This window comes from Aotus nancymaae, unplaced genomic scaffold, assembly GCF_030222135.1.
Source record: "Aotus nancymaae isolate 86718 unplaced genomic scaffold, 86718_ANA_hifiasm-v0.15.2.pri h1tg000059l, whole genome shotgun sequence".
NCBI lineage: Eukaryota > Metazoa > Chordata > Mammalia > Primates > Aotidae > Aotus > Aotus nancymaae.
Genome location: NW_026988473.1, coordinates 53381048 through 53402690, shown reverse-complemented (window position 1 = coordinate 53402690; position 21643 = coordinate 53381048). Strand labels below are relative to the sequence as shown.

The following is a 21643-nucleotide window of genomic DNA, read 5'->3' as shown; positions in this document are numbered from 1 at the left end:
CACCTCCTGCGGACGCTGCCTCCGCGGTGCTGCTGAGGAGCCGGCGAACCGGATCCCGGATCCCAGATCTCGGATCCCCGCCAGCTGCCTCCGGCTCCCGAGGACTCCGGGAATGGCGGTGTAGTCGGTCCCAGGAACTGAGATGAGACTTCGTCAAGAAAAGGCAGCTGGGGCAGCAGAGATTTCGGACTCTGGGAGCCCGTCTGGGCTGCCTGCCTTCTGGGGGCGCCCTTTCCGGCTTCCTTCGGGTGCTCCTATGGAATATGCTAGTCTATCGGCTGACCAGGAAGACGTAGAAACCATCTGTACGTTAGCACGATCTCTGGGCCACAGAAGGACAGTACTAAGAGCTCTGGGAGATGGAGTTAAGGGGTAGAAAGATGAGGGACTTGATTAGGCTGTGGGTGCCTCAGGAGCCACCTCCTGAGGAAATTCTGGTTCAGACCATCCAGCGACTCCCTTCCTCACACCAAAGACACTGGGCAATTCTCAGAATCATTGCCTTGTGCAAAAACCAGCCCCAAGTGGAAAATAATTATAACAGTTTACAGGGACTGTGTGGTTATGATGTGCCAGACACAGAACTAGCCACTTTACATATATTCTTTAATAGTCATAACTGTACTAGGTAGTGTATTTTATTAGCCCTGTTTTACAATGGAAGAAACAGGGATCTGGCTCCCCAGATGTTAGCCCTGATCACTCAGCTAGAAAGTAGCAGAACCTGGAGTTGAGCCCTGTTTTTAGGCCCTACCACCAGCATTTGGAGACTCAGTACCTTTCATGTTGAAAAATCCCCAGTGGCCCATTAAGTGGCAGCTCATCTGAGGACCACCTTCCTTGTCCCAAAAGTCAAGCTCTAGTGAGATGACTGCAGGCTGACCAAAGCCCAGAAAACTGCCTGGGAGCTGCAGTAACCATGACAAACTGCAGACAGGCCTGTGAGGAACCCAGTGTTATGGGAATCTGCTGAGTAGGCTGTCCCCTTGCTCCAGCCTTCCAGAGGTGGGGAGAATCCTGAAAAATTCTGGAGCTTTCCTTGGCTAAAGGACATACAGGTGATGACATCTGAGCCCTAACTAAACCGAAGTGCTGTTAGGAAGCTTTCTTGTAATCTCTCACACAAGGTTCAGATTTAGCCTCATCACCTGGGTGCAGCAGGAGCCACGGGAACTGCCTCAACCTCTTATCCACCTGAGTTTAGCACATAGCACAGGATGCGCCAGTGCTTGTGAAGGAACCCCAGATGGAGATGATGCTTGGAGTTTTGGGCTAGGGCTACTAGACTACCCAAGATGAGGGGACCGGAGTTGATAGGACACTACCTTAAGCTTCAGAGGACTTTTCTCAACCCTATACTTCTCCCATACAGTCAAATTTCTGCTTAAAACGTTTCACAGCTCCTCCAGAAGGCAAAAGTCTTTAACCACCTGCAGTCTTGATCTAGCCACTCCCTCTTTATTTTTCATTCCAAACAATTCCTCCCAGTTCCTACTCAGAGTCTTCATTATATGTTGGCCTCGCTGCCTGGGATGCTCTTCCCTTTACCCTGCCTGGTTGTCATCTTCTCACCCTTCAGGTCTCAGCTTTCAAACTGACATCCCCATTTGCACCCCAGTCTATGCCAGATGCCTGCTCCCATAGCGCCCTGTACTTCTGTATCCTAGTACTTATCACTGTATTGTAGTTGCCTGGTTACTTTTTTTCCCCCACTAGGCCCTAAGCACTGTGGGCAGGGACTATGTTTTATTCACTGATGTTTCCCCAGGGTCTAACGCAGTGCCAGGCAAATAAAAGCACTCAGTAAATATTTGCTGTATGAATGAATGCATGATGAAGGTCAGCAAACCCAAGCCCCTCTGGATTTGATGCTCTTAAGATCCATAGCTATCTTGGTGCCAGCTAAAGGACAAATAAAGCTTTGGCTCCAACTGGGGCTGGGAGAGAAGACTGGGCCTTCAGACCATCTCTGAAATCTGACTTCAGCTGCCTGGCCCCAGCTCTTTTGACTTGATAGGGTTCTGGTGTATGACAAGACTGGGCATGTCTCCACCCAGGCCACCCTCCTAGAGCCCCCCCCCACAAATTGACCTCGCTGGGCCTGCTTTTATGAAAGGTTTATTCCTAGTGCTAGATCCCAATCTTCTTGGGCTCTAAGCACAATTAAACTGGGTGGGTGGGTGAGGGTAGGCCTATTCAGATGCAAGGCCAGCAATGGGGCTCCCCATTATCCCCACCCCTTTGGTCCCAGTCCCCTTCTCTGCAATGGGCACGCATAGAGGAGAGACAAAGGGTATTGGATGCAACATCATTGGCCCAGGGGAGCCCAAGAAGAGCTGCCATTGGCTGACAGGGCATTTTGAGGCTCTGTCATTAGTCAGGGGGCACACCCCAGCCTGAGGAGTGATGCCATTGGCCAGGGAGTGGTTTTGTTATAGCCGTTGGCTGTGGAGTGGAAGGAAGAGATCTGGGAATGAAGTCCTGTGGCCAGAAAGATAGGGCAGCAGCTTCTGGGCCTGCAGGCCCTCTTCCCACCATAGCAATGTGGGCAAAATTGGTGTCAGGCCCCAGCCAGAAAAAGGAGCCCAAGCTAGAGGGCAAGTGACAAGGGATGTCCCATGTCCAATCTCCCACACACCCTGGGGCTGCCCTTCCCAATGTCCTTCTTGATAGCCAAGTTGGGCTGGAAGCAGCTCACTGCTCCTCTAGCCAGGAGGGTTTCTCAGCTCCTGGAGGCCGCAGCTTGATGTTGAACTGCTGCAGGGTCTGCTCCAGCTGTTTCTGGTTCCCAGCAAAGTAGGCGGACACGGCATTGTGGAAGAGCAGCAGCTGCTTGTGCATCACCTTGATCTGGGGGTCCAGCAGGGTCAGCTAAGGCTGGACTCAGGCGCCCTTCTTGAGGGTCTATGAGCCTGAGCCCAGGCACAGACCAGGGGCACAAGGACTCTGCTCTGATGGTGCTTTTGGGGTAAGGGCTGAATTCTACCCAGGGAGTCAAAGGAGAAGGGTCAGTCTGATGGAAGAAACTTCACTTGATTTGTTGGGCCTAGGGTTTTGGTACCCCAGCTAAGGTAGTGATTTTTCCCAGTAATGTTCCTGGGACCAGCAGCCAAATCCTCCAATAGCAAAGGGCCAGGAATTGGAGGGAGGGTGATCTGGAAAGGCCCAGGGGTTGAGAGGGGGCTGAGGGGGTAACATTCTACTCCCTAGCTAGGCTGCATTTCCCCATTCAATATGGGGAGGGTCTGAGGGGAAGGTTAGTGTCACAGATGGAAAGGTGGGCTAGGGTCAAGGAGGGTGGGGTTGGCACCTTGTTTTCTTCCAGGAACTTGAGCTTGATGGCCACATCTCCCCGCAGCTTCTCATACTTGTCCCGATGGGCCTGGAAAGTGGCCTGGGCACTCTCGAGTCGACCACGTGTCCCTGCATCCCGGGGGCCTAGGCTCAGCTCCTCTAAGTCTGTTCGGTAGGCATCATATTCCAGCCTGGGGAGGGGTGATACAGGCTGGTCTCCACCCCTTTGTCTTCAACACATATTCTCTTTTCCTTCCTGAATTCTTATGCCCCTAATGCCCAAATTTCCTCCCATGCCAGCCAACTCCCCAAACCCCAAGCCCTGCCAGTGCCCATACCTGGCAGCCTCATACTGTTTCACAGTCATGAGCGTGTCTTCCATGGTCTTAGTGACCAATGTGTTGATGCTAGAGACAAAGAAGTTCACGGCTCCTAGCAGCGTTTCCCCATTCTTGCATAGCAGTTTCTGTGTCTCTGCATTGTAGCCAAATTCCTCCTGAGGGCAGAGGGAGGAACAGGCCTTGAATAACACTCCCTACCAGACTGGAGCTGTAGAGCCCTTCATTCCCCTCCTCCCCAAGGAGGAAACAGCCAGCAAAACTGGAACAACCAAGGACTGCATCCAGCAAGGCTCTCTTAGCCAGAAAGTTAGTGGGGTCACCCTGGGGATACCTGGGGTAGGAATGTGGGTGGTGGGCATTCTTGGATAAGTTCACAAGACTGGAACAGTCTGAGAGCTAGTGTGGCAGGCAGGGGAGGGGCTCTGATTAGGTGAGCACTGAAGGCATTCTGCCCAATGCAGAGAGGGGTTATTTGTGAGGCACCTAGTGTGCCCCCTCCCCCACCCCCTCCAACTTCTGGACCTCTGTACAAACCCTTAGGCTGCCTCCACAGGTGAGTGCTGCTGGGGGTAGGGCTGGGCCCACCCTGAAGGGGTTCTCCCTGTGGGCTGCAGGAGGGAGGGAGGATGAGGCATGACTGCCTGAGAGGGCCCGTGCCCAGATCCCCCACCCTCTTTGGTCTAGCTGAGGCACCTGAAGCTCTGGGGACTTCTGGCTGAGGTCAGCAAAGGCATCGCCCAGTGCATGCTGGGTCTGCAGCAGGCTGTAGAGGTGGGCTGTCAGTGCCCGGCCCAGCTGCAGGACACTCTCATACTTGCGCTTCGTCTCACGCAGCAACTCAATCTGTAGCTCTAGCTCCAGGTCCACAGTCCGTGAGCCTCGACCAAATCGTTCTGATAATAGTTGCTTTGTGCACTGATTGGGAAATGGGGGAATGGGTCAGAGACCCTAACAACCTCCCCACACAACAATATCTATCCCAGCACCCCCAGGCTCCTACTCTCAGCCACATCTCACGATCATGAGGAAAAGGGAAAAAAGGTACCCATAAGGAGTTTTGAGGAAGGGAGAGGTGCTTAAATCCTACCTTATAGGTGTTGATGCCCCATTTCTTGACAATGTCGAACTTCTCTCCAGCGATGCCCCGAGCCACCTCATCTCCAGGGCCAGCAGGAGTGGTGCTATGAGATGGATGGCGGCCAGACCCTAAAGGATCAAGTTCTCTGACACCAGCCTCTCTTAGATACACAACACCTCTGTGGCCCCACCCATACTTCTCTCCCAGCACATGAAATTGACTTCCCTGAAGGAAATGCTAGAGACAACTGGATTCTACTGCTTACTAGGAGGAACTCGAATCTTGCACGGTGAGAACCAAATCCTGATATATATATGACTTCCTTAGGGGTTGGAGGAGGGGTTTGCAGGGAGTTCCTGGTGTACAGGGGCAGAGGAAACAGAAGAAAATACACTGACTTTTGGGGTAGCAGGAGTAAAGGATGGTGGATCATGATAACAAGAAACCTGGTTGCATTCCCATGTGGAATCTTAATGTGAGATTCAGGACTGTTTGTTCCTTTAATCTTTAGAATCTACAGTAAAATTCTGAGAAGCCTCACAAAGTTCCAACTCAGCCTCAAGCTGTAGAGTAGGGTATTCCTGTGAAGTAGGTCTTAACTTTGCTCAGGTGGTGGCAGGGAAAGGACAAATGAGCCATTTCAGGGGCCAAGTGGCAAAAGGGAAGTGGATGGACAATGCTGGGAGTTGCTCTTGGGCTGAGGAGAGTCCATGGGGTTCATACAAGCAGAAGTTCCCAAGATCTCTAGACATAATTTAAGCTTTCCTTGACATATCCTATGTTTCCCCAAACCATTCTTGTCCCCTCCTCCACCCAAGCTTCCTGTTTCTGAACATTCATACCTGTGGGGATGAGTCCATCACCAGAGCCCCCATAGCCACCAGACACAATGCTGGTTTCATTGAGGTTGGGTCCTGACACCATCACCTGCTGGAGGTCCTATAGGCCAGAGAAGAGGGGTTGCTTCAAAAACATAGGTGGAGCAGAAGCATTTTGGAGGTGGGAACAAGTTTGGATTCAAGCATCATGAAGACAGTATACAAGGGAACTCTGCACAGAATCAGAATGATATGTAAAAAGAATGGAGTCAGGTAAGTCAGGGGAAGGCTACTGGAATAGGGGGTGAGAACCCAGGGCTTAGAAATTGGATTCCTAAATTGAAACAATTAGAAGAATCAAACAGAAGCACCTGCTCCAGCCCATCGTCTTCAGGAAGCTGCCTGGCTTCGCCGTTCCCGTGGATAGGGATCTCCATTGTGGCTGCCTTCCCTAGGATCCCGTCCGTCATGGCTAGGGAAGGTATTGGAGTAAAACTCTCCACCCCAGCACCCTGCAAAGCCCAACACAGAAGTTCTAGACACCTGCCAGCACTCTAGAAGAAGGAGGCCTCCTCTGTTGTTTCTGAGGTTTAAAAGGCTGTCCCAGGGTTTGAGTGTCTCAGCGTTTGGCCACCATTCCTTTCTTCAGGTTTATGTATTTCTCCCCTCCAAAATGCACATGTGTACACAGGCACACCAAAGCACTGTGTCTCCTCATAAGCCCCCAACCTCACCAGGACTCTGGTGATTATTCATATACTCATTCAGTCATTTAGCAGACATTTCGTGGGTGCCTACTATGTGTCAGGCACTATTTCTAACAATGAAAATACAACAGTGAAGAGGGAAAGTCCGCTCTCTTAGAACTTATCTCCATGCAGGTGTGCTTATGCTGAGCATGAGACGAACCCTTTCCAAGGCTCAGGTCTTCACCCCGCCGCCCAATTCAGGTTTGTTCTCCATTGCTTGGCCTTTCACACTCCTTTAGTGTTTCTTCCCCCTTCCTTCAGGGGGTCTCCTCCTCCTCTGTCTCATGCACCTCCTTTTCCTCGGGCCCTCCCCACCAGGCCTTAGTTAGATCAGTTGGTGTATGTTCTCAGTCTCTGGTAAAAGCCTCTCTTTCCCAGGATAGCGGTGATCCCTTCCACAGTCAGTTATGTCTCCCAGGTGTGTGAGCCCCCGCCCCCACCCCCATACACCTGGACATCAGGTGTGTCCTCATCCTTCCCCAGGGCTCGGGGCATCTTGCCCTCTGGACAGGTTTGTGCGTTCAACTTCCCGTCGCCCAAGCATATCCCTCTCACCTCGGGCCGGGCCGCTCTTCCCCTCAGGGCGCCAGGCCCGGGCCGCGCGGGGACCTCGGGCTCCAGTTCCCGTCGCGATCCTAGCAGCAGGTCAGGGACTCAGCGGAAGTGACGTCCTCTACGGGCAGAAGAAGCCGGCCACGTCGCAGATTATAAGGGCGGAGGTGACGTCGCAGCCGGGGGCAGGGCGATACTCGAGCTAGTTCTCGAGAGCGACGAGAGGTTACTTCCGGGGCGGCACCGAGAAGCTGAAACGGAAGTGGCGTAGGGTATGCGCCGGTGGCGTGATGGAGCAGCAGCCTCAGCAACAACAGCAACTTAGAAACGTGAGTGAGAACTAAGTCGATTCGGGGCCAGACGTTCAGCTCGTATTCCTGCGCACATCGCGGGAACCCCATGGAGCCAGGGATTTGAGGGCTGGAAACATCGGGCTATGGTGCGCGGGCCTGGGAAACTTCGGGCGGCGAGACCTTGAGTAGAAGTGTGGTCTCCCTTTTCTCCCAGCTGCGTGACTTCCTGTTGGTCTACAATCGGATGACAGAACTCTGCTTCCAGCGCTGTGTGCCCAGCTTGCACCACCGAGCTCTGGACGCTGAGGAGGTGGGGAACTGTGTAGGGAGGTTACTCTACAAATAGTTTAGCAGTAGACTGCTTCCCTCCTCTCCCCACTTCCCCTACCTCTGGCCCTGGCCTTTTCTACGATCCTTACCCCTAGGCTAGTCATGGGGAAGGAAGGAGGCGGGCCTGACAGGACAGACACCTTTACCCTCCACTTAAACCCTGTCTTCCTTCTAGGAGGCCTGTCTGCACAGCTGTGCTGGGAAGCTGATCCATTCCAACCACCGCCTCATGGCCGCTTACGTGCAGCTCATGCCTGCCCTGGTACAGCGCCGCATCGCAGACTACGAGGCTGCCTCGGCTGTGCCAGGCGTTGCTGCTGAACAGCCTGGGGTCTCTCCATCAGGCAGCTAGCCATTCCCAACCCCAGGAGGGAAGGCCCTGGACTGACTTCTCTGATTGAAGGACCCCAGTGGACTTTGGGGTTGGTGAATCCTATACAGAGAGAATTCGAGGTTGCCTGAAAGCTGGGTGTCCTTGCTCCTTTTCCTGGAGCCAATAAACCCGCTTTTTATTCTGTTTGATTTATATTCTGGGCAAGGAAGCTTTGCCTACTTAATTGGCACAATCCTTTGTTCTGTCATTTAGTGCATATCCGCTGGCTTCAGCCCTGGCAGCTGAGGAATTTTCTTCTATTTGTAGAAGGAAAACCTGAGCATTCGTAGGCATCTGGTTAAAGCAGGCTCTGTGTGTACAGTTTTAAGATGGGTAATATGTCATGCTTTACCTTAGTTCATCTTTACAACAAAACTATGAGTAAGAGGTATTAGCCTCATTTAACAGATGAGGAAGCAAGAATCCAGAATGTACCAGAAGGCCAATTTATACAACAGAAAATTGGTTCCTGCCCAGATGACAGGAAATGGGAGCTCTGTCTAGTTGTCCTTAAGTCTGACTGATTTCAGTAGCTCATAATCGTGAGCCAAGTATTTGTTGGTTCATAACTGTTTTGTGAACTATGTCTTACATGTCTAGAATTCTGCTGGATCTAGGAAAGGAGAAGCTATCTAAGTACAACCCGTCAAAAAAACCACAGGGCTTTTGGGTACTGCCTCCTTGAGAAGTTAGTGGCCACAGAAGAGAGATGAAACCTGTAAGAAGTCTGGGGTCTTTTGGAACTTCAGCCATTTCCCCAGCTTGTTACTTTCCTAGTATTTACAGTCTTCTCAGGATGAACAGTAAAACCTTTGAACAAAAGTCTGTGCTTGTCTTCAGGGGCAATCAGGAAGGGAGAAAGTTGGGCACATATTCTGCAATACAGCCAAATCCGAGGGAGAGAAACTGAAGGGCTAAAGGGACAAGTAGATGGCAGTCGTTATGATAAAAAGGATAAAACTAAATATTTGGGACTTCTTCCTCAATGCTACCTTAATGTTTCACTGCTTATCTAGAATCTCCTAATTCCAGCTTTCTATCATCTGCCCCATATTGGTCCCATGGTATATGTTTTGTGATTTCTAATTCCAGCCTCTCCATTCTTTTCTCATTATTGCCTCCCCCGCCTCCCACCTTTGTGTAATTTACTTCTGTATTCAGCAGCCTGAATAGCATACCATTCTATCACCCCATTTTCTTGCCATCATTGGCCATCTTTTTGTATCATTCTACTTATTCTGTCTTTTCTGTTCCTTCAAACTACTAGAGTAAAACAGTTGTGTAATAAATGCCACTAAATATTCAAGGCTTCCAACCTCAGCCAAGTCCTCACATCTACACTCAGTCCTTTACCTTTATGGGTTCCTGGTCCATTTCCTTCTCTAATTACCATAGGCAGTTATTTTATACCTTCACTGCTGTCCTTAATCGCATGCCCCACCCTCATCAAGTGACCTTGTTTCTTTTTTTAAAGGAATTGAAGCTGTTAGACATTGGTTCCACAGTAATAAATTTTAAAATTTCTTACAACTACCCACAAAGCAGATGTTCTATCCTATCTACAGAGCAGAAAATTGAAATTCTCAAGTAGCAAGCCCATTATTAAAGTGCAGATCTGACTTTAAAGTCCATGTTCATTTTACACACCAGGCTGCCTCTTAAGATAGTATTTATTGAGCACCCACTTTGTATAGGTTCTGATTTTGGTAGATGTCATGCTTAATCTTTATAACACAACTATAAGAGGTATTAGCCTCACTTAACAGATGAGCAAGCAACAATCCAGAATGTGTCAGAAGACCCTTTTATAGACAGTTCTTGTTTTTGTTTTTCAGATGGAGTCTCACTCTGTTGCCCAGGCTGGAGTGCAGTGATGCTGTCTTGGTTCACTGCAACCTCTGCCTCCTGGGTTCAAGCAGTTCTCCTGGCTCAGCCTTCCGAGTAGCCTGGGATTACAGGCATGCACCACCATGCCCGGCTAATTTTTTTGTATTTTTAGTAGAGACGGGTTTCGCCACATTGGCCGGGCTGCTCTCGATCTCCTGACCTTGTGATCTGCCTACCTTGGCCTCCAAAGTCCTGGGATTACAGGCGTGAGCCACTGCGTCCAGTCTATACACAGTTTCTTATTGAGAAAAAATAGTTCCAATCATGTTTTTTGCCCCCTTTAGCTGCCATCTCTTGAACAGAAAAGTTTGTTTGGATGGTAAAAGTTGCTGACCAGGACCTTACCCAGGGAGTTGCTTTCTATTTAATGAAATTTCTGTCCTTGGGAAATATAAATGCAAGTAAAACAGGTTGTGAACTTCTTAACTTCCAGAAGACAGGAGGATGGGACCTGTGATACTGTGCTGCCAGTGGGAGGACTCTTCCACATCAACATTTGTGTGTATCCTTGCAATAAACTTCCATTGTGAATATTTGTGCTTCTCATCTTTCCATGTCGTATGATAGTAATTGCTTAAGAAGAGCTAGGAATATAGATCTGTCTGACTCTAAAGCCTTTGCTCTTTGGAGTTTGAGAGCTTCTATCTGCGAGCTCATTTGTACTTAACCTGCCTCTAGGCATGAAAAAACAAATGCCCCTCAAGCTGACCCATCAGTTGATCCCTTCAAATTTCAATCTCTTTTGTCCTAGTTCTTCCCTGTTTATAAATAAGTTCACGTGTAGGAGAAAAACTTTATTCCTACCACTCTGCCTTGTGTACGTATAATCTAGTCTTTCTCAGGTCTTGCCATAAAGTGATAGCCATTGGCATAATGAGAGCAAGGTGATATTCCAAGCACAACATTAAAGAATAAATGTTGACAAAGCTTTATCATGTTATTTATCCTGTTATCACAAACATAAACATTGGAGGCACTTTAGTGTTCCTGCCATTGTGGCTTCAGAACTTCCCACTCTTTTGCAAAGCCTCAATCTTTTGAGGCTAGTCATCCATACAACCCTCTCATTACTTATCTACCACTCTCATTTACTACGACTCTCCTGCTGCTTTACTCTAAATAGCTAGCTTTTGGTCTTCCTGTCCACTCCTTGATATTTTAATATTTACATAGACAATTTATTTGGTGTTTTGTCTCTTAGTTCTTTGGCCCAATCTCTGATAGTTTTCACTCTGTCTTAGCCACTCACTCCCTTTGTCATATTTTGGCCATTATCATGACCTCAAACTGCTCGATCTTCAAAATACTTGCATCTTATTATTTACCATATTCCTTCCACTTGGTTTATTGAACTGTTCCCTCTATCAGTCTCTGATTTCACTGCAGCCAATGCTTCTTTCCATTAGCTCCTTCCTTCTTTAGATTCCTAGATAGCTTAAACTAGTGATTTGCATAAAATAGGCTGAATTTCCTTGCCTTTCATCTCTTTTTTTGAACCCTTAAATAAAGTGAAACTTGTCTGTGCCTGCATTTGGACAGCTAAATGCCACCCAAGGAAACTACTATGGAGCAAATTTACACCACTATGAATCCATGGTTATCAGCTTCAAATGTCTCAGCCCCATAGTCCTACTAGATTTTTCTAGTCATTTTTACTTATCCCTGCAATTACTACTTCAAACCATATTCTTAAATCTGTTATTACCCCCCACCCTGCCACCATTATCTTTACTTTATGCAAGTAACTCTTTCTTCATAGACGAAAGTAGCAGCTATCGCTAATTCTCTGAACATCCCACAATTTATTTACCCACATATATGCATCATTCTCTTTCATCTAAACAGGGCAAGTATACCTCTTATCTAAGGCCAGTGCCTATTCCTGTGCTTGGAATCCTAGTCCTTTTCTCTTTGAGGATCTTTGACTTCTACTTTACTGAATTCTTATCAGTGTTTAAACATGCTAAAGACTCCTCTGTTAATAAACCACTTCATACCTCATTTCTTTTCCAGTTACCCTTCCATTTTTTCTGCTTTACAGTTAAACTTCTCAAAACAGTTGGTTTGGGCCTCTTCGTCCTACAGGTCATTTTCCATTTCCATTCCTCAACCCATTTATATTGAACTTCTGCAACCCTTATTCTATTGAAATGGTTCTAAGGTCACCTTGATGATGAACTTCCTATCTCGAATCCAGTAGTTATTTCCCAGTCCTCACTACCTCACTTCTCAGTAGCATTTGGTAAAATTTTCTAGTTTCTTATCATTGATACTCTTCCATTGGTGTCTGATTCTACTCTTATGGTTTTACTACTACCTCTTTGACCATAGCTTCTTAGCCTCCTTTGCAGGCTCATCCTCCTCCTAGCCTTTAAATCTAAGAGTTTCTTTAGGTACTGTTCTTCTCAGTCTAATTTTTCTAGGACAGTTTCATCCCCACTCCGAACTTTAGTTCCTGATGACTTCCAGATGTCCTCCAAGCTATTTGACATCTCCACTTAGGTATCTCAAAAACATCCCAAACTCAATATGTTTCCTAATAAACTATCCTGTGCCTGGTACTCATCATCCAGTTACAGAAGCTCGAAGGCATTTCCCTTTTTCTCTTGTCACTCAATTGCCAAATCTTATCAGTTTACATTTCTAAATATCCCTTGGTTCTCACTACCTTTCTCCATCTTCACCATGATCTCCCACCAGGATTATTGCAGTTGCTGCTGCTTCCTATACCCACTTTTGTACCCCTTCAATCTATTCTTCACTCATAAGCCATAAAATACAAACTAATGCTTAACCATTGCAATAGCTTCCCATTCTTAGGATAAAAACTGAGATTCTAAATATGACCTGCAATGCCCTGCATGATCCAGCCTCTGCCTACTCCCAGCCCTATCAGTAACTATCAAACACTGGACTGCCAGTACTGTTTGCTGAATTGATTCAAGTCACACTTCACTGTTTTTCCCTCTGTCTGTGCTCTAGCCACACTGGCCTTCTTTCACTTTCTCTAACTTGTCATGTACTGTTTCATCTCAAGGCCTTTGTATGTGCTGTTTCCTGCTTACAATGCTTTCCCCCTTTATCTACCTCTCATGCTTGAGATCCTAGTTATTATTTCCTCAAAGAACTCTTCCCCAGACTCCAGCTCCCATAATCCCTCATGCTTTTGGTGTATCACACTTTTTTCAGTATGTTTTTCAAGTTTTACTTTGAATTGTGTTAATTACAGCATTTGAAAGGGAGGATCTAATTTCACACAAAATAGAAGACTCTAAAATATACCCTTTAAACTGCTAAAAAATAAATTCAGTGGTGAGAATACAACAGAAGTCCAATTTAGATTCTGAGTATTGTCACCATGTGTTTCTTCCAAGCTTATATCTGGAGCTCCTGGAAGCCGTTTCATACTCTGGTGGAGAGGAACAAAATCACAGCATGAGAAGGAGTTAATTCCTGGATTACTGGCTTCATCACATCCACCCTCTCCACCCCAAAATGGCACAAAAAAAACAATTACCACACCCTGAAGACCTTTTGGTTTAAAAGAGGTGTTGATTAACTGGGTTGGAAACAGGTCATGAAGATCTGTCTAAAACAGTCCCTTTCAAGTGAGTTTGCACACACCATCAAGCAACGAGCCTCTCATTAATTAGGACTAGGAAACCAAGGTTTGATTCTTAGGAAATCACAATTTCATTCACTCAATATGATTTACAAAATGCCTACATATCAGCTTCCACGTGCAGTCATTTCTAGATAAAAAAGAAACCTGGCATCTCTAGAAGGGCCACCAAGTTCCCCTTCCAAGTGTATAGCTGAAAGGACTGTTTTTGGAACTGGGTTTCTTTTATACCTCTGAAAGGGTAACACTTTAAAGCTGAATTATCTTTAGGCTGGAAATCTAACATTTAGCAATGCTTGCATCCCAGACATACAGTAAGAGACAAATTCAGAAGGTAGCTCTGCTGCAAAATTATGTAAAAGTATTGTACAGTATTTATGCTCGAAATTTCAGTTCCAAACCTAGCGTGTGGCCATTGGCATTGTCATTCTTGCAATCCAGGACAGTTGACAGTGTCATTTTGATACCTGGTTTTAGGGTCTCAGTGTATTCTAAACCTATTTGGTTAGAGTTGTTCACTTAGCCAAGAAGCAGGTGTCAGGGTTGATCAGATACTTGGATATTCCAAAGTGAGTGTTTGTATTAGTCTGTTTTCACACTGCTGATAGAGATATACCTGAGACTGGGTAATTTATAAAGGAAAAGGTTTAATGGATTCACAGTTCCACATGGCTGGAGAGGCTTCACCATTATGGTGGAAGGCAAAAGGCACATCTTACATGGTGGCAGGCAAGAGAGAAAATGAGAGCCAAGTGAAAGGAGTTTCCCCTTATAAAACCATCAGATCTCATGAGATGTTCACTACCACAAGAACAGTATGAGGGAAACTGCCTTCGTGATTCAATGATCTGCCACCAGGTCCCTCCCCCAACACATGGGAATTACGGGAGCTATAATTCAAAATTAGATTTTGGTGGGGACACAGCCAAACCATATCAGTGTTACTGTTTCCTGCTGTCCAGGTGAAATTGACAGTGGTCTCCACCTTCTTATTCACCTTCTGTTAAATGGAGCCACCAAACTGTCCCATTATTCCCATTATTGTGAAATTGGAATTCATCAGACTTGTAGCCAATTGCAAAGTTGCTCTAAGTCATTCAGGATTTTGCAGTCTCAAAATTTACCTGGTAGCCAGCCAACCCTTGTAACCCAGCACCAGGGTGCCCCAGATTGAGGACCCAGCGATGTCAAAATCCAGGTTACAGCCCAGGTTGATGTGCTCCTGCTTGTACCTGGTCTTGATTTTAGCATTTTCCCCCCAGTATTAGGTGACAAGGATGAATGAAGGGTCAGCTTCAGTCCACTTGCAAGCTGATCTTCCACAGTAATCTCAGTCCTAGTGTGTTGTATGTTTCACTTCATAAACATCAGGCCATACTCAGTTTATCTGTATTTGGTCTCCGGACTGCCTGTCACTTTGGTGGTTTCAGTGTTGGCTGAGCCTAAGCTTACAAATGCCTTCTTAGTTTGTTTTCAGATCAAGTTTTAATAAGCCATATCCATAGCCCTTGGTGAAGACATTCCTGGCAGGTTTGCCAAGATTGGCATACTTGGGTGGCACAGCCATCTTCTGCTCAGAGCCAGTGGTGGTAGAGTTGGCGGCAGCTGTGATGGGGGATTCATCGGGGAGGCATAGAGCAGAGCGAGCAGCCGGCGTGTAGTGCTTTTAATGGTGTTTCATTATACACCTCATGAAGTCAGAGTCCAAGTCTAGTCTGTATTGCTCACCATTGTATCCTTATCACAGTACACAGCATATAATGTGTTCTCAACAGATACTTGTTGAATGAGCATCTTTGAATCTCCCAGCTCAATTTACTATTAACATAACTAAAAGAAAGGCCTATTACCAGAAGAGACAGAAGTGAACCTACATATCTAACCTTTGACCTTTTGGCAATGATTTAAAGATGTTTTTCACCCACAATCTCACTAGGTGGTATCTTCTACCCTTAATAGTCATGGATTGGTCAACATCTGAAAGGCCCTATTTGGAGCAAATCACTCTGCCATTCTAGTTTCCACCTAATTTCTAAGTCCTATAGTTCTGCTTAAATATCTCTTGAACCCTTTTCCTACTCTCCATCTTTGTTGTTACTACCTTAATCAAACTTTCATCAGCTATTTTAGTTTATTTTTTTGAGATAGAGTCTCGCTCTGTTGCCCAGGCTGGAGTACAATGGCGCTATCTCAGCTCACTGCAACCTTCGCCTCCCAGGTTCTTCTGCCTCAGCCACCCGAGTAGCTGGCATTACAGGTGCCCACCACCATGCCTGGCTAATTTTTGTATTTTTTGTAGAGATGGGGTTTCAACATGTTGGTCAGGCTGGTCTCAAACTCCTGACCTCTGGTTATCCACCTGCCTCAGCCTCCCAAAATGCTGGGATTACAGGCATGAGCCACAGTGCCTGGCCCTTTAAACTTTTATCAGCTCTTATACAGATGACAGCAGCAGTCTCCTAACAGCTTTTATTGTTGTTGTTGTTGTTACACTTAAAAATTTTTTTTTGATTTAATTTTTTAAAAAGGAATCCCTTCAGCTCCAGTGCAGGTGCAGAGGCTCAACAGAGTGCTTCCTAACAGCTTTTTGTCTTGAGTCTGGACTCCTTTTGATTAGTTATGAATTAGCTTAGTTACTTGTAATAAAGACTCTGTTTTTCATTTTCTGGCTATGCCCCACATTCATCTATATATTCACATATTCCACAGATATTTGAGTGACTGCTTTTACCAATTTTTAGTGTAAGCCCTGCAGATACAGAGCTGAACGAGAACATTCAATCCATGTTCTCTTGGAACTTAATGTAGTTATGTGAAGGTTAATGTAGGACAAGTAATCACAACTGTGATGAATGTTATAAAGAAGAAATATATCTTGTAATGGAAACATACAGTAGTGAAAACTTTCCTTGTTTGAAAGATGAAGGAGAGCTTCACTGGAAGTGTTTCTGAAGGTGAGACCTGGCATGGTTACTCACACCTATAATCCCAGAACTTTGGGAGGCCAAGGTAGGAGGATTGCCTGAGCCCAGGAGTTCAAGACCAGCCTGGGCAACATACAGAGACCCCATATCTTTAAAAAAAAAAAAAAAAGATACATGCAAAAACCAAAATATGCTGGACGTGGTGGCACATGCCTGTAGTCCCAGCTACTTGGGAGGCTGAGGTACAAGGATCACTAGAGCTCAGAAGGTTGAGGCTGCAGTGAGCCATGATCACATCACTGCCATCCAGCCTGGGTGACAGAGCAAGACCCTGTCTCAAAATAATAAATAAAATAAACCAGACAAAAGACAGGGGGAAGATCTGTCCTCCTTTCCTTCAAGTCCTTGCTCAGATGTCACCTTTTTATTAAGGCTTACTCTGATTATCCTATTTAAAATGGTAACCCATGCTCCCCTTAGACATTCCTTTGCTTCGTTTTTTTCCCTAGCATATATCACTTCTCACATGCTATGTAGTTTACTCATTTTATTCTTTATTATCTCTCTCCCCCACTTGAATGTAAGCTCCATAAATCAGGAATTTTTGTCATTGTTACTGTTTTGTACACTGATGTAACCAAACACTAAAAATAGTGCCTGATACAGTTGATACTCAATAAATATTTGTTGAGTGAAAGGAAGCAAGAAGGAATAGCCCGAGAGCAAATTTATAGAACTTGACTTTAGAGAGAGAAAGAGCATCTCTAATTGGTAACAGGAAGGATGGAGGAGTGGATAAGAGCAGAGCTATGTGCTTTTAAAGTTTGGCATTGGGAGATTGAGAGAGTTCCTTTTAAATAGCATGTGATGGTTAGTTTTGTGTATCAACTTGGCTAGACTATAGTACTCAGTTATGTAGTCAAACACTAATTTGGGTGTTCCTGTGAAGGCATTTTATAGGTATGGCTAACGTCTATGCTGAGTTGACTTTAAATAAAGGAGATTACTCTTGATAATGTGGATCAGTTGAAAGCCTCAGAGTAAAACTGAGGTTTCTCAAAGAAGAAGAAATTCTGCTTTAAGACTGCAACATCGGGCTAGGTACTGTGGTTCACATCTGTAATCCAATGCTTTGGGAGGCCAAGATGGAAAGATTGTTCGAGTTCAGGAGTTCAAGGTTGCAGTGAGCTATGATCTGCACTCCAGCCTGGGCAACAGAGTGAAGTTTTGTCTCTAAAAAAATAAAAATTTAAAAAATTTAAGAAGAAAGTGTAAGACTGCATCATTAACTTCGGCATGAGTTTCCATCATGCCAGCCTGTCCTACATATTTTGGACTTACCAGCCCCCACTATTGTGTTAGCCAATTTCTTAAAATATATCTCTTTATATAAATACAATTATCTTATTAGTTCTGCTTCTCTGGAGAACGCTGATTGATAATACAGCATCTCCTTTTTTCAAATAGAAGGTAAAGTCATCATCTGAGAATAAAGCAGAAGGAAATGGAAGATGAGAGAGTACAAGAGGTTTGAAATACTCATTACCCGGAATGGAAGAGTAAACTGACAAAAGAAACAAGAGTTTTAGGCAGTGTTGAGGGCTTGGTAGAGCTTACTGAACAGAATTCCTTTCTGTCTTTGTCTGAAGAGATTTGATTGTGTTTTTTGTTGTTGGTGGTGGTATTTGTTTTTTGAGACAAGGTCTTGCTCTGTTGCCCAGGCTGGAGTGCGGTGGCACAAACATGGCTCACTGCAGCCTTAACCTCCTGGGCTCAAGTGATCCTCCCACTTCAGTCTCCCAAAGTTTTTGGGATTACAGGAATGAGCCACCGCACCCACCCTTTTTCTTGTTTCAAGGCCTTAAATTTTAAGGCCTAATGTGACTCAAGTACTCTTCCTTGCCCTTTCATGAAGAGTTGTCCATGATCTTTATTCTTGCCCTTGCCCTCTATGAATCTTTTATCTTGTTTACCATTATGTCAAAATGAATAACAACCAAACACTTAACAATTTTATCAAGTGTCTACTACTTAGCAGGCTCTATTCTAAAGCATTTTGTGTGCATTACATTGATTCACTTAATCCTCACAACAAGGTAGACACTATCTATTATCTTCATTTTCCTTTTTTTTTTTTTTTTTGAGACAGAGTCTCTCCTTGTCGCCCAGACTGGAGTGCAGTGGTGTGATCTTGACTCACTGCAACTTCTGCCTTTTGGGTTCAGGCGATTCTCCTGCCTTAGCCTCCTGAGTAGCTGGGATTACAGGTGCATGCCACCACGCCTAGCTAATTTTTTTTTTTTTTGTATCTTTAGTAGAGACAGGGTTTCACAGGCTGTGATGGTTAATTTTGTCAACTTGACTGAGCTAAGAGATGCTCAGATAGCTGGTAAAACATTATTTCTGGGTGTGTCTTTGAGAGTATTCCTGGAAGAGATTAGTATTTGAATAGGTAGACTCAGTAAAGATCATCCTCACCAATGTGGATGGTCATTGTACAATCTGTTGCTTAAGTAGAATTTAAACAGGCAGCTGGTGGATTTGCTGTTTTAGCTGAGACATTCATCTTCCATCTTTGGACATCAGTGCCCTGGTTCTCGGGCCTTCAAACTTGGATTGAATTACACCACCAGATTTCCTCGTTCTGTAGGTTGTAGACAGCAGACTGTGGGACTTCTCAGCCTATCAGTTCTGTTTCTCTGGATAACCCTCACTAATACACAAGTTTTCTGCAGCTGCATAACAAGTTATTACAAACTAAGCAGCTTAAAAACAAGACCTATGTAGTATCTCACAGTTCTGTAGATCAGATGTCCAGCATGACTTGATTGGATTCTCTGCTCAGGGTATCATAAGCCTAAAGTCAAGATGTTGACTGGGCTACTCATCTGGTGGCTCTGCGGGGTGGGGGGCTCAGAGGGATCCACTTCCAAGCTATATTGTTGCTGGCAAGATTCAGTTCCTTGCAACTGTAAGACTGATGTCCCTGTTTCCTTCATGGCCATTAGCCAGGAGCCACTCTCAGGTCCTAGAGGCCACCTGTCTTCCTTGACATGTGGTTCCTCCATTTTCAAGCCAACAACAGTGCCTCAAATGCTCCTCATGCTTCAGACTTTTCTGATGTCCCCTTCTGCAACCATGAAGAAAACATTCTGCTTTTAAAGGGCTCATGTGGCTCATGTGATTAGGTCAGGCCCACCCAGACAATCTCTCTTACAGTCAACTATGCCATATATTATAATCTAGTCACATAAGTAAAATTTGTCATATTCACAGTCAACGTTGGGGGTGGGGATATGTAGGGTATACTAGGAAGATATATACTAGGGAGCAGGAAATCTCTAGTCTAGGGAGACCGTCTAAAACAGTGGTCCCCAGGCTGGAGTGCAACCTTTTTGGCACCATGGACCAATGCAGTGGAAGACAATTTTTCCATGGACCAGGGGAGGGGGTAATGGTTTCAGGATGATTCAGATGCATTACATTTATTGTGAACCTAATTTTTTTATTATAATATTGTAATATGTAATAATTATACAACTCACCATAATGGAGAATCAGTAGGAGCCCTGAGCTTGTTTTCCTGCAACTACACAATCCCATGGGGGGTGATGGGAGACAGTGACAGATCATCAGACATTAGATTTTCATAAGGAACATGCCACCTAGCATGTGCTGTTCACAATAGGGTTCATGCACCTATGAGAATCTAATGCCACTGCTGATCTAACATAGGCAGAGCTCAGATGGTAATGTGAGCAACGGAGAGTGGCTGTAAATACAGATGAAGCTTCACTTGCTCACCCACCACTCACCTCCTGCTGTGTAGCCTGGTTCCTAACAGGCCGTGATTGGTACCAGTCTGTGACCCAGGGTTTTGGGGACCCCGATCTAAAACTTCTACCTACCCACACAAATGCTATAATAAAAAGACCCAAAATATCATGGCTTAAACATGATAGTTTATTTTTTTCTCTCACATAACCATGCAAATATAAGTACTCTGAGGCTACAATGGTAGACTTTAGTTGTTCTGCCTTCTTCAAGGAAGTAGTCCTTGTCAGCTCCAAAATAATTTACTACTATGTGTACCGGGTCCCATCCCAACTAGTGAGATAGAGGGAAAAGGAAAGGGGAAGGCATACCCTTTCCTTTAAGGGCATAGCCTGGCAACTGCTCACATCAATCACATGGTCACACCTAGCTGTAAGGAAAGCTACAAAATCTAATCTTTATTTTCAGTGGTCATATGCCAACATAAAATTTAGAGATTCTTTTCACAAAGAAGGAGACAATGGATACTGGGGACAACTAGTGGCATACACAACTAGCTGAACAGTAGAAGAGTGAACATTTCTTCCAGATGCTCTCAAGGCTTACTCTCTCATTTCAATTCTCTCCTCAAATGCCACCTTATTAGTGAGTTCTTCCCTAACTGCCCAACAGAAAATAGAAACTCTGTCCCCAACATCTTTATCCTCTTTACCTGCATTGCTTCTTTCCATAGCACTTATTGCCATTTCATATAATTATTTCCTTACTATTTCCCCTAACTAGAAATATAAGCTCCATGGCAGCAGAGATTCTGATTGCTGCCTATTCTATCCCCAGCTCCTATACTAGGCACCATGAATACGTGATCAGAAAATATTAGTGGAAAAAAATACATGTATAACAATCTTCGTTTGTGAGTAAGAAGATAGGCTCTGTAGTCAGACTGCCTGGACTGAAATCCTAACATCACCACTTACTAGTCATGGGATATTTTACCTCAGTTTCACTTTTTGGAAAATGAAGATAATAGGCCGGGCGCAGTGGCTCACACCTGTAATCCCAGCACTTTGGGAGGCCAAGGGGGGCAAATCACAAGGTCAGGAGTTCGAGACCAGCCTGGCCAACATGGTGAAACCCTGTCTCTACTAAAGATACAGTGTGATGACTCATGCCTGTAATCCCAGCACTATAGGAGGCTGAGGTGGGACGATTGCTAGAGGCCAGGAGCTCGAGACCAGGCTGGGCAACATAGTGAGATCCTGTCTCTACAAAAAATATAAAAATAAATAACAATCATAACTTGTGGATCTCCTAACTGATACACAAGCAGACAGCACAGCATGTATGTAGGCTGTGAGGTGGGAGTATGTTTGGTGTGATCCAGGCACAGCAGTAGTAGAGTGAATATGGAGAGAGAAGGCTACTAAGGTAGCAGGTAGTTATCAGCAATTTGTAGGCCATGATAGGACTTTGGCTTTCAGCTGAAGGAATTAGATGAGGGGGCATTAGTGAGCTTTTAGCAGAGGAGTGATAGGATCTGCCCATATTTGAAAAACAGCCCTTGCTGCTCTAAAAAGAATAAATTGTAGGGGCAACATTGAGAAGCAT

The 21643-nt window shown here is 45.4% G+C and overlaps 2 protein-coding genes and 1 pseudogene across 3 annotated transcripts; 1 reads left to right on the top strand and 2 right to left on the bottom strand.

Annotated features, from left to right (window-relative positions):
• Positions 1-2101: 2101 nt before the first annotated feature.
• On the bottom strand, positions 2102-6936 carry ARFIP2 (ADP ribosylation factor interacting protein 2). Of its 2 annotated transcripts, XM_012456758.2 has the most exons (8): positions 6836-6936; positions 5903-6043; positions 5556-5652; positions 4723-4841; positions 4329-4550; positions 3633-3790; positions 3311-3485; positions 2102-2850 (listed from the first exon to the last, which is right to left on the bottom strand). In XM_012456758.2, exons 2-8 carry the CDS (start codon positions 5999-6001, stop codon positions 2695-2697), a joined length of 1026 nt encoding a protein of 341 aa, XP_012312181.1. In that variant the 5' UTR covers positions 6002-6043; positions 6836-6936; the 3' UTR covers positions 2102-2694. The 2 variants fall into 2 exon arrangements, with proteins under 2 accessions (XP_012312181.1, XP_064221295.1); XM_064365225.1 differs by lacking the exons at positions 2102-2850; positions 6836-6936 and adding an exon at positions 2857-2982 and having other exon boundaries at positions 5903-6717.
• A 135-nt stretch (positions 6937-7071) lies between these two features.
• TIMM10B (translocase of inner mitochondrial membrane 10B) lies at positions 7072-10248 on the top strand. The gene is made up of 3 exons (XM_012456757.3): positions 7072-7161; positions 7340-7435; positions 7631-10248. The coding sequence occupies exons 1-3, from the start codon at positions 7123-7125 to the stop codon at positions 7805-7807; spliced, it is 312 nt and encodes a 103-aa protein (XP_012312180.1). The 5' UTR covers positions 7072-7122; the 3' UTR covers positions 7808-10248.
• Positions 10249-13712: 3464 nt separating this feature from the next.
• Positions 13713-14904, bottom strand: LOC105720320 (voltage-dependent anion-selective channel protein 1-like; annotated as a pseudogene).
• Positions 14905-21643: the final 6739 nt, after the last annotated feature.

Excerpts from the sequence above, each read along its gene's own strand:
- ARFIP2 (XM_012456758.2), bottom strand. The coding sequence starts at position 6,001 with ATGACGGACGGGATCCTAGGGAAGGCAGCCACAATGGAGATCCCTATC. Across the intron at positions 3,791-4,328 it reads AGAAGTCCCCAGAGCTTCAG|GAGGAATTTGGCTACAATGC; the intron begins GTGCCTCAGCTA and ends CTCTGCCCTCAG. Across the intron at positions 2,851-3,310 it reads AGTTCCTGGAAGAAAACAAG|ATCAAGGTGATGCACAAGCA; the intron begins GTGCCAACCCCA and ends CTGGACCCCCAG.
- TIMM10B (XM_012456757.3), top strand. The coding sequence starts at position 7,123 with ATGGAGCAGCAGCCTCAGCAACAACAGCAACTTAGAAAC. Across the intron at positions 7,162-7,339 it reads AACAACAGCAACTTAGAAAC|CTGCGTGACTTCCTGTTGGT; the intron begins GTGAGTGAGAAC and ends CTTTTCTCCCAG. Across the intron at positions 7,436-7,630 it reads GAGCTCTGGACGCTGAGGAG|GAGGCCTGTCTGCACAGCTG; the intron begins GTGGGGAACTGT and ends TCTTCCTTCTAG.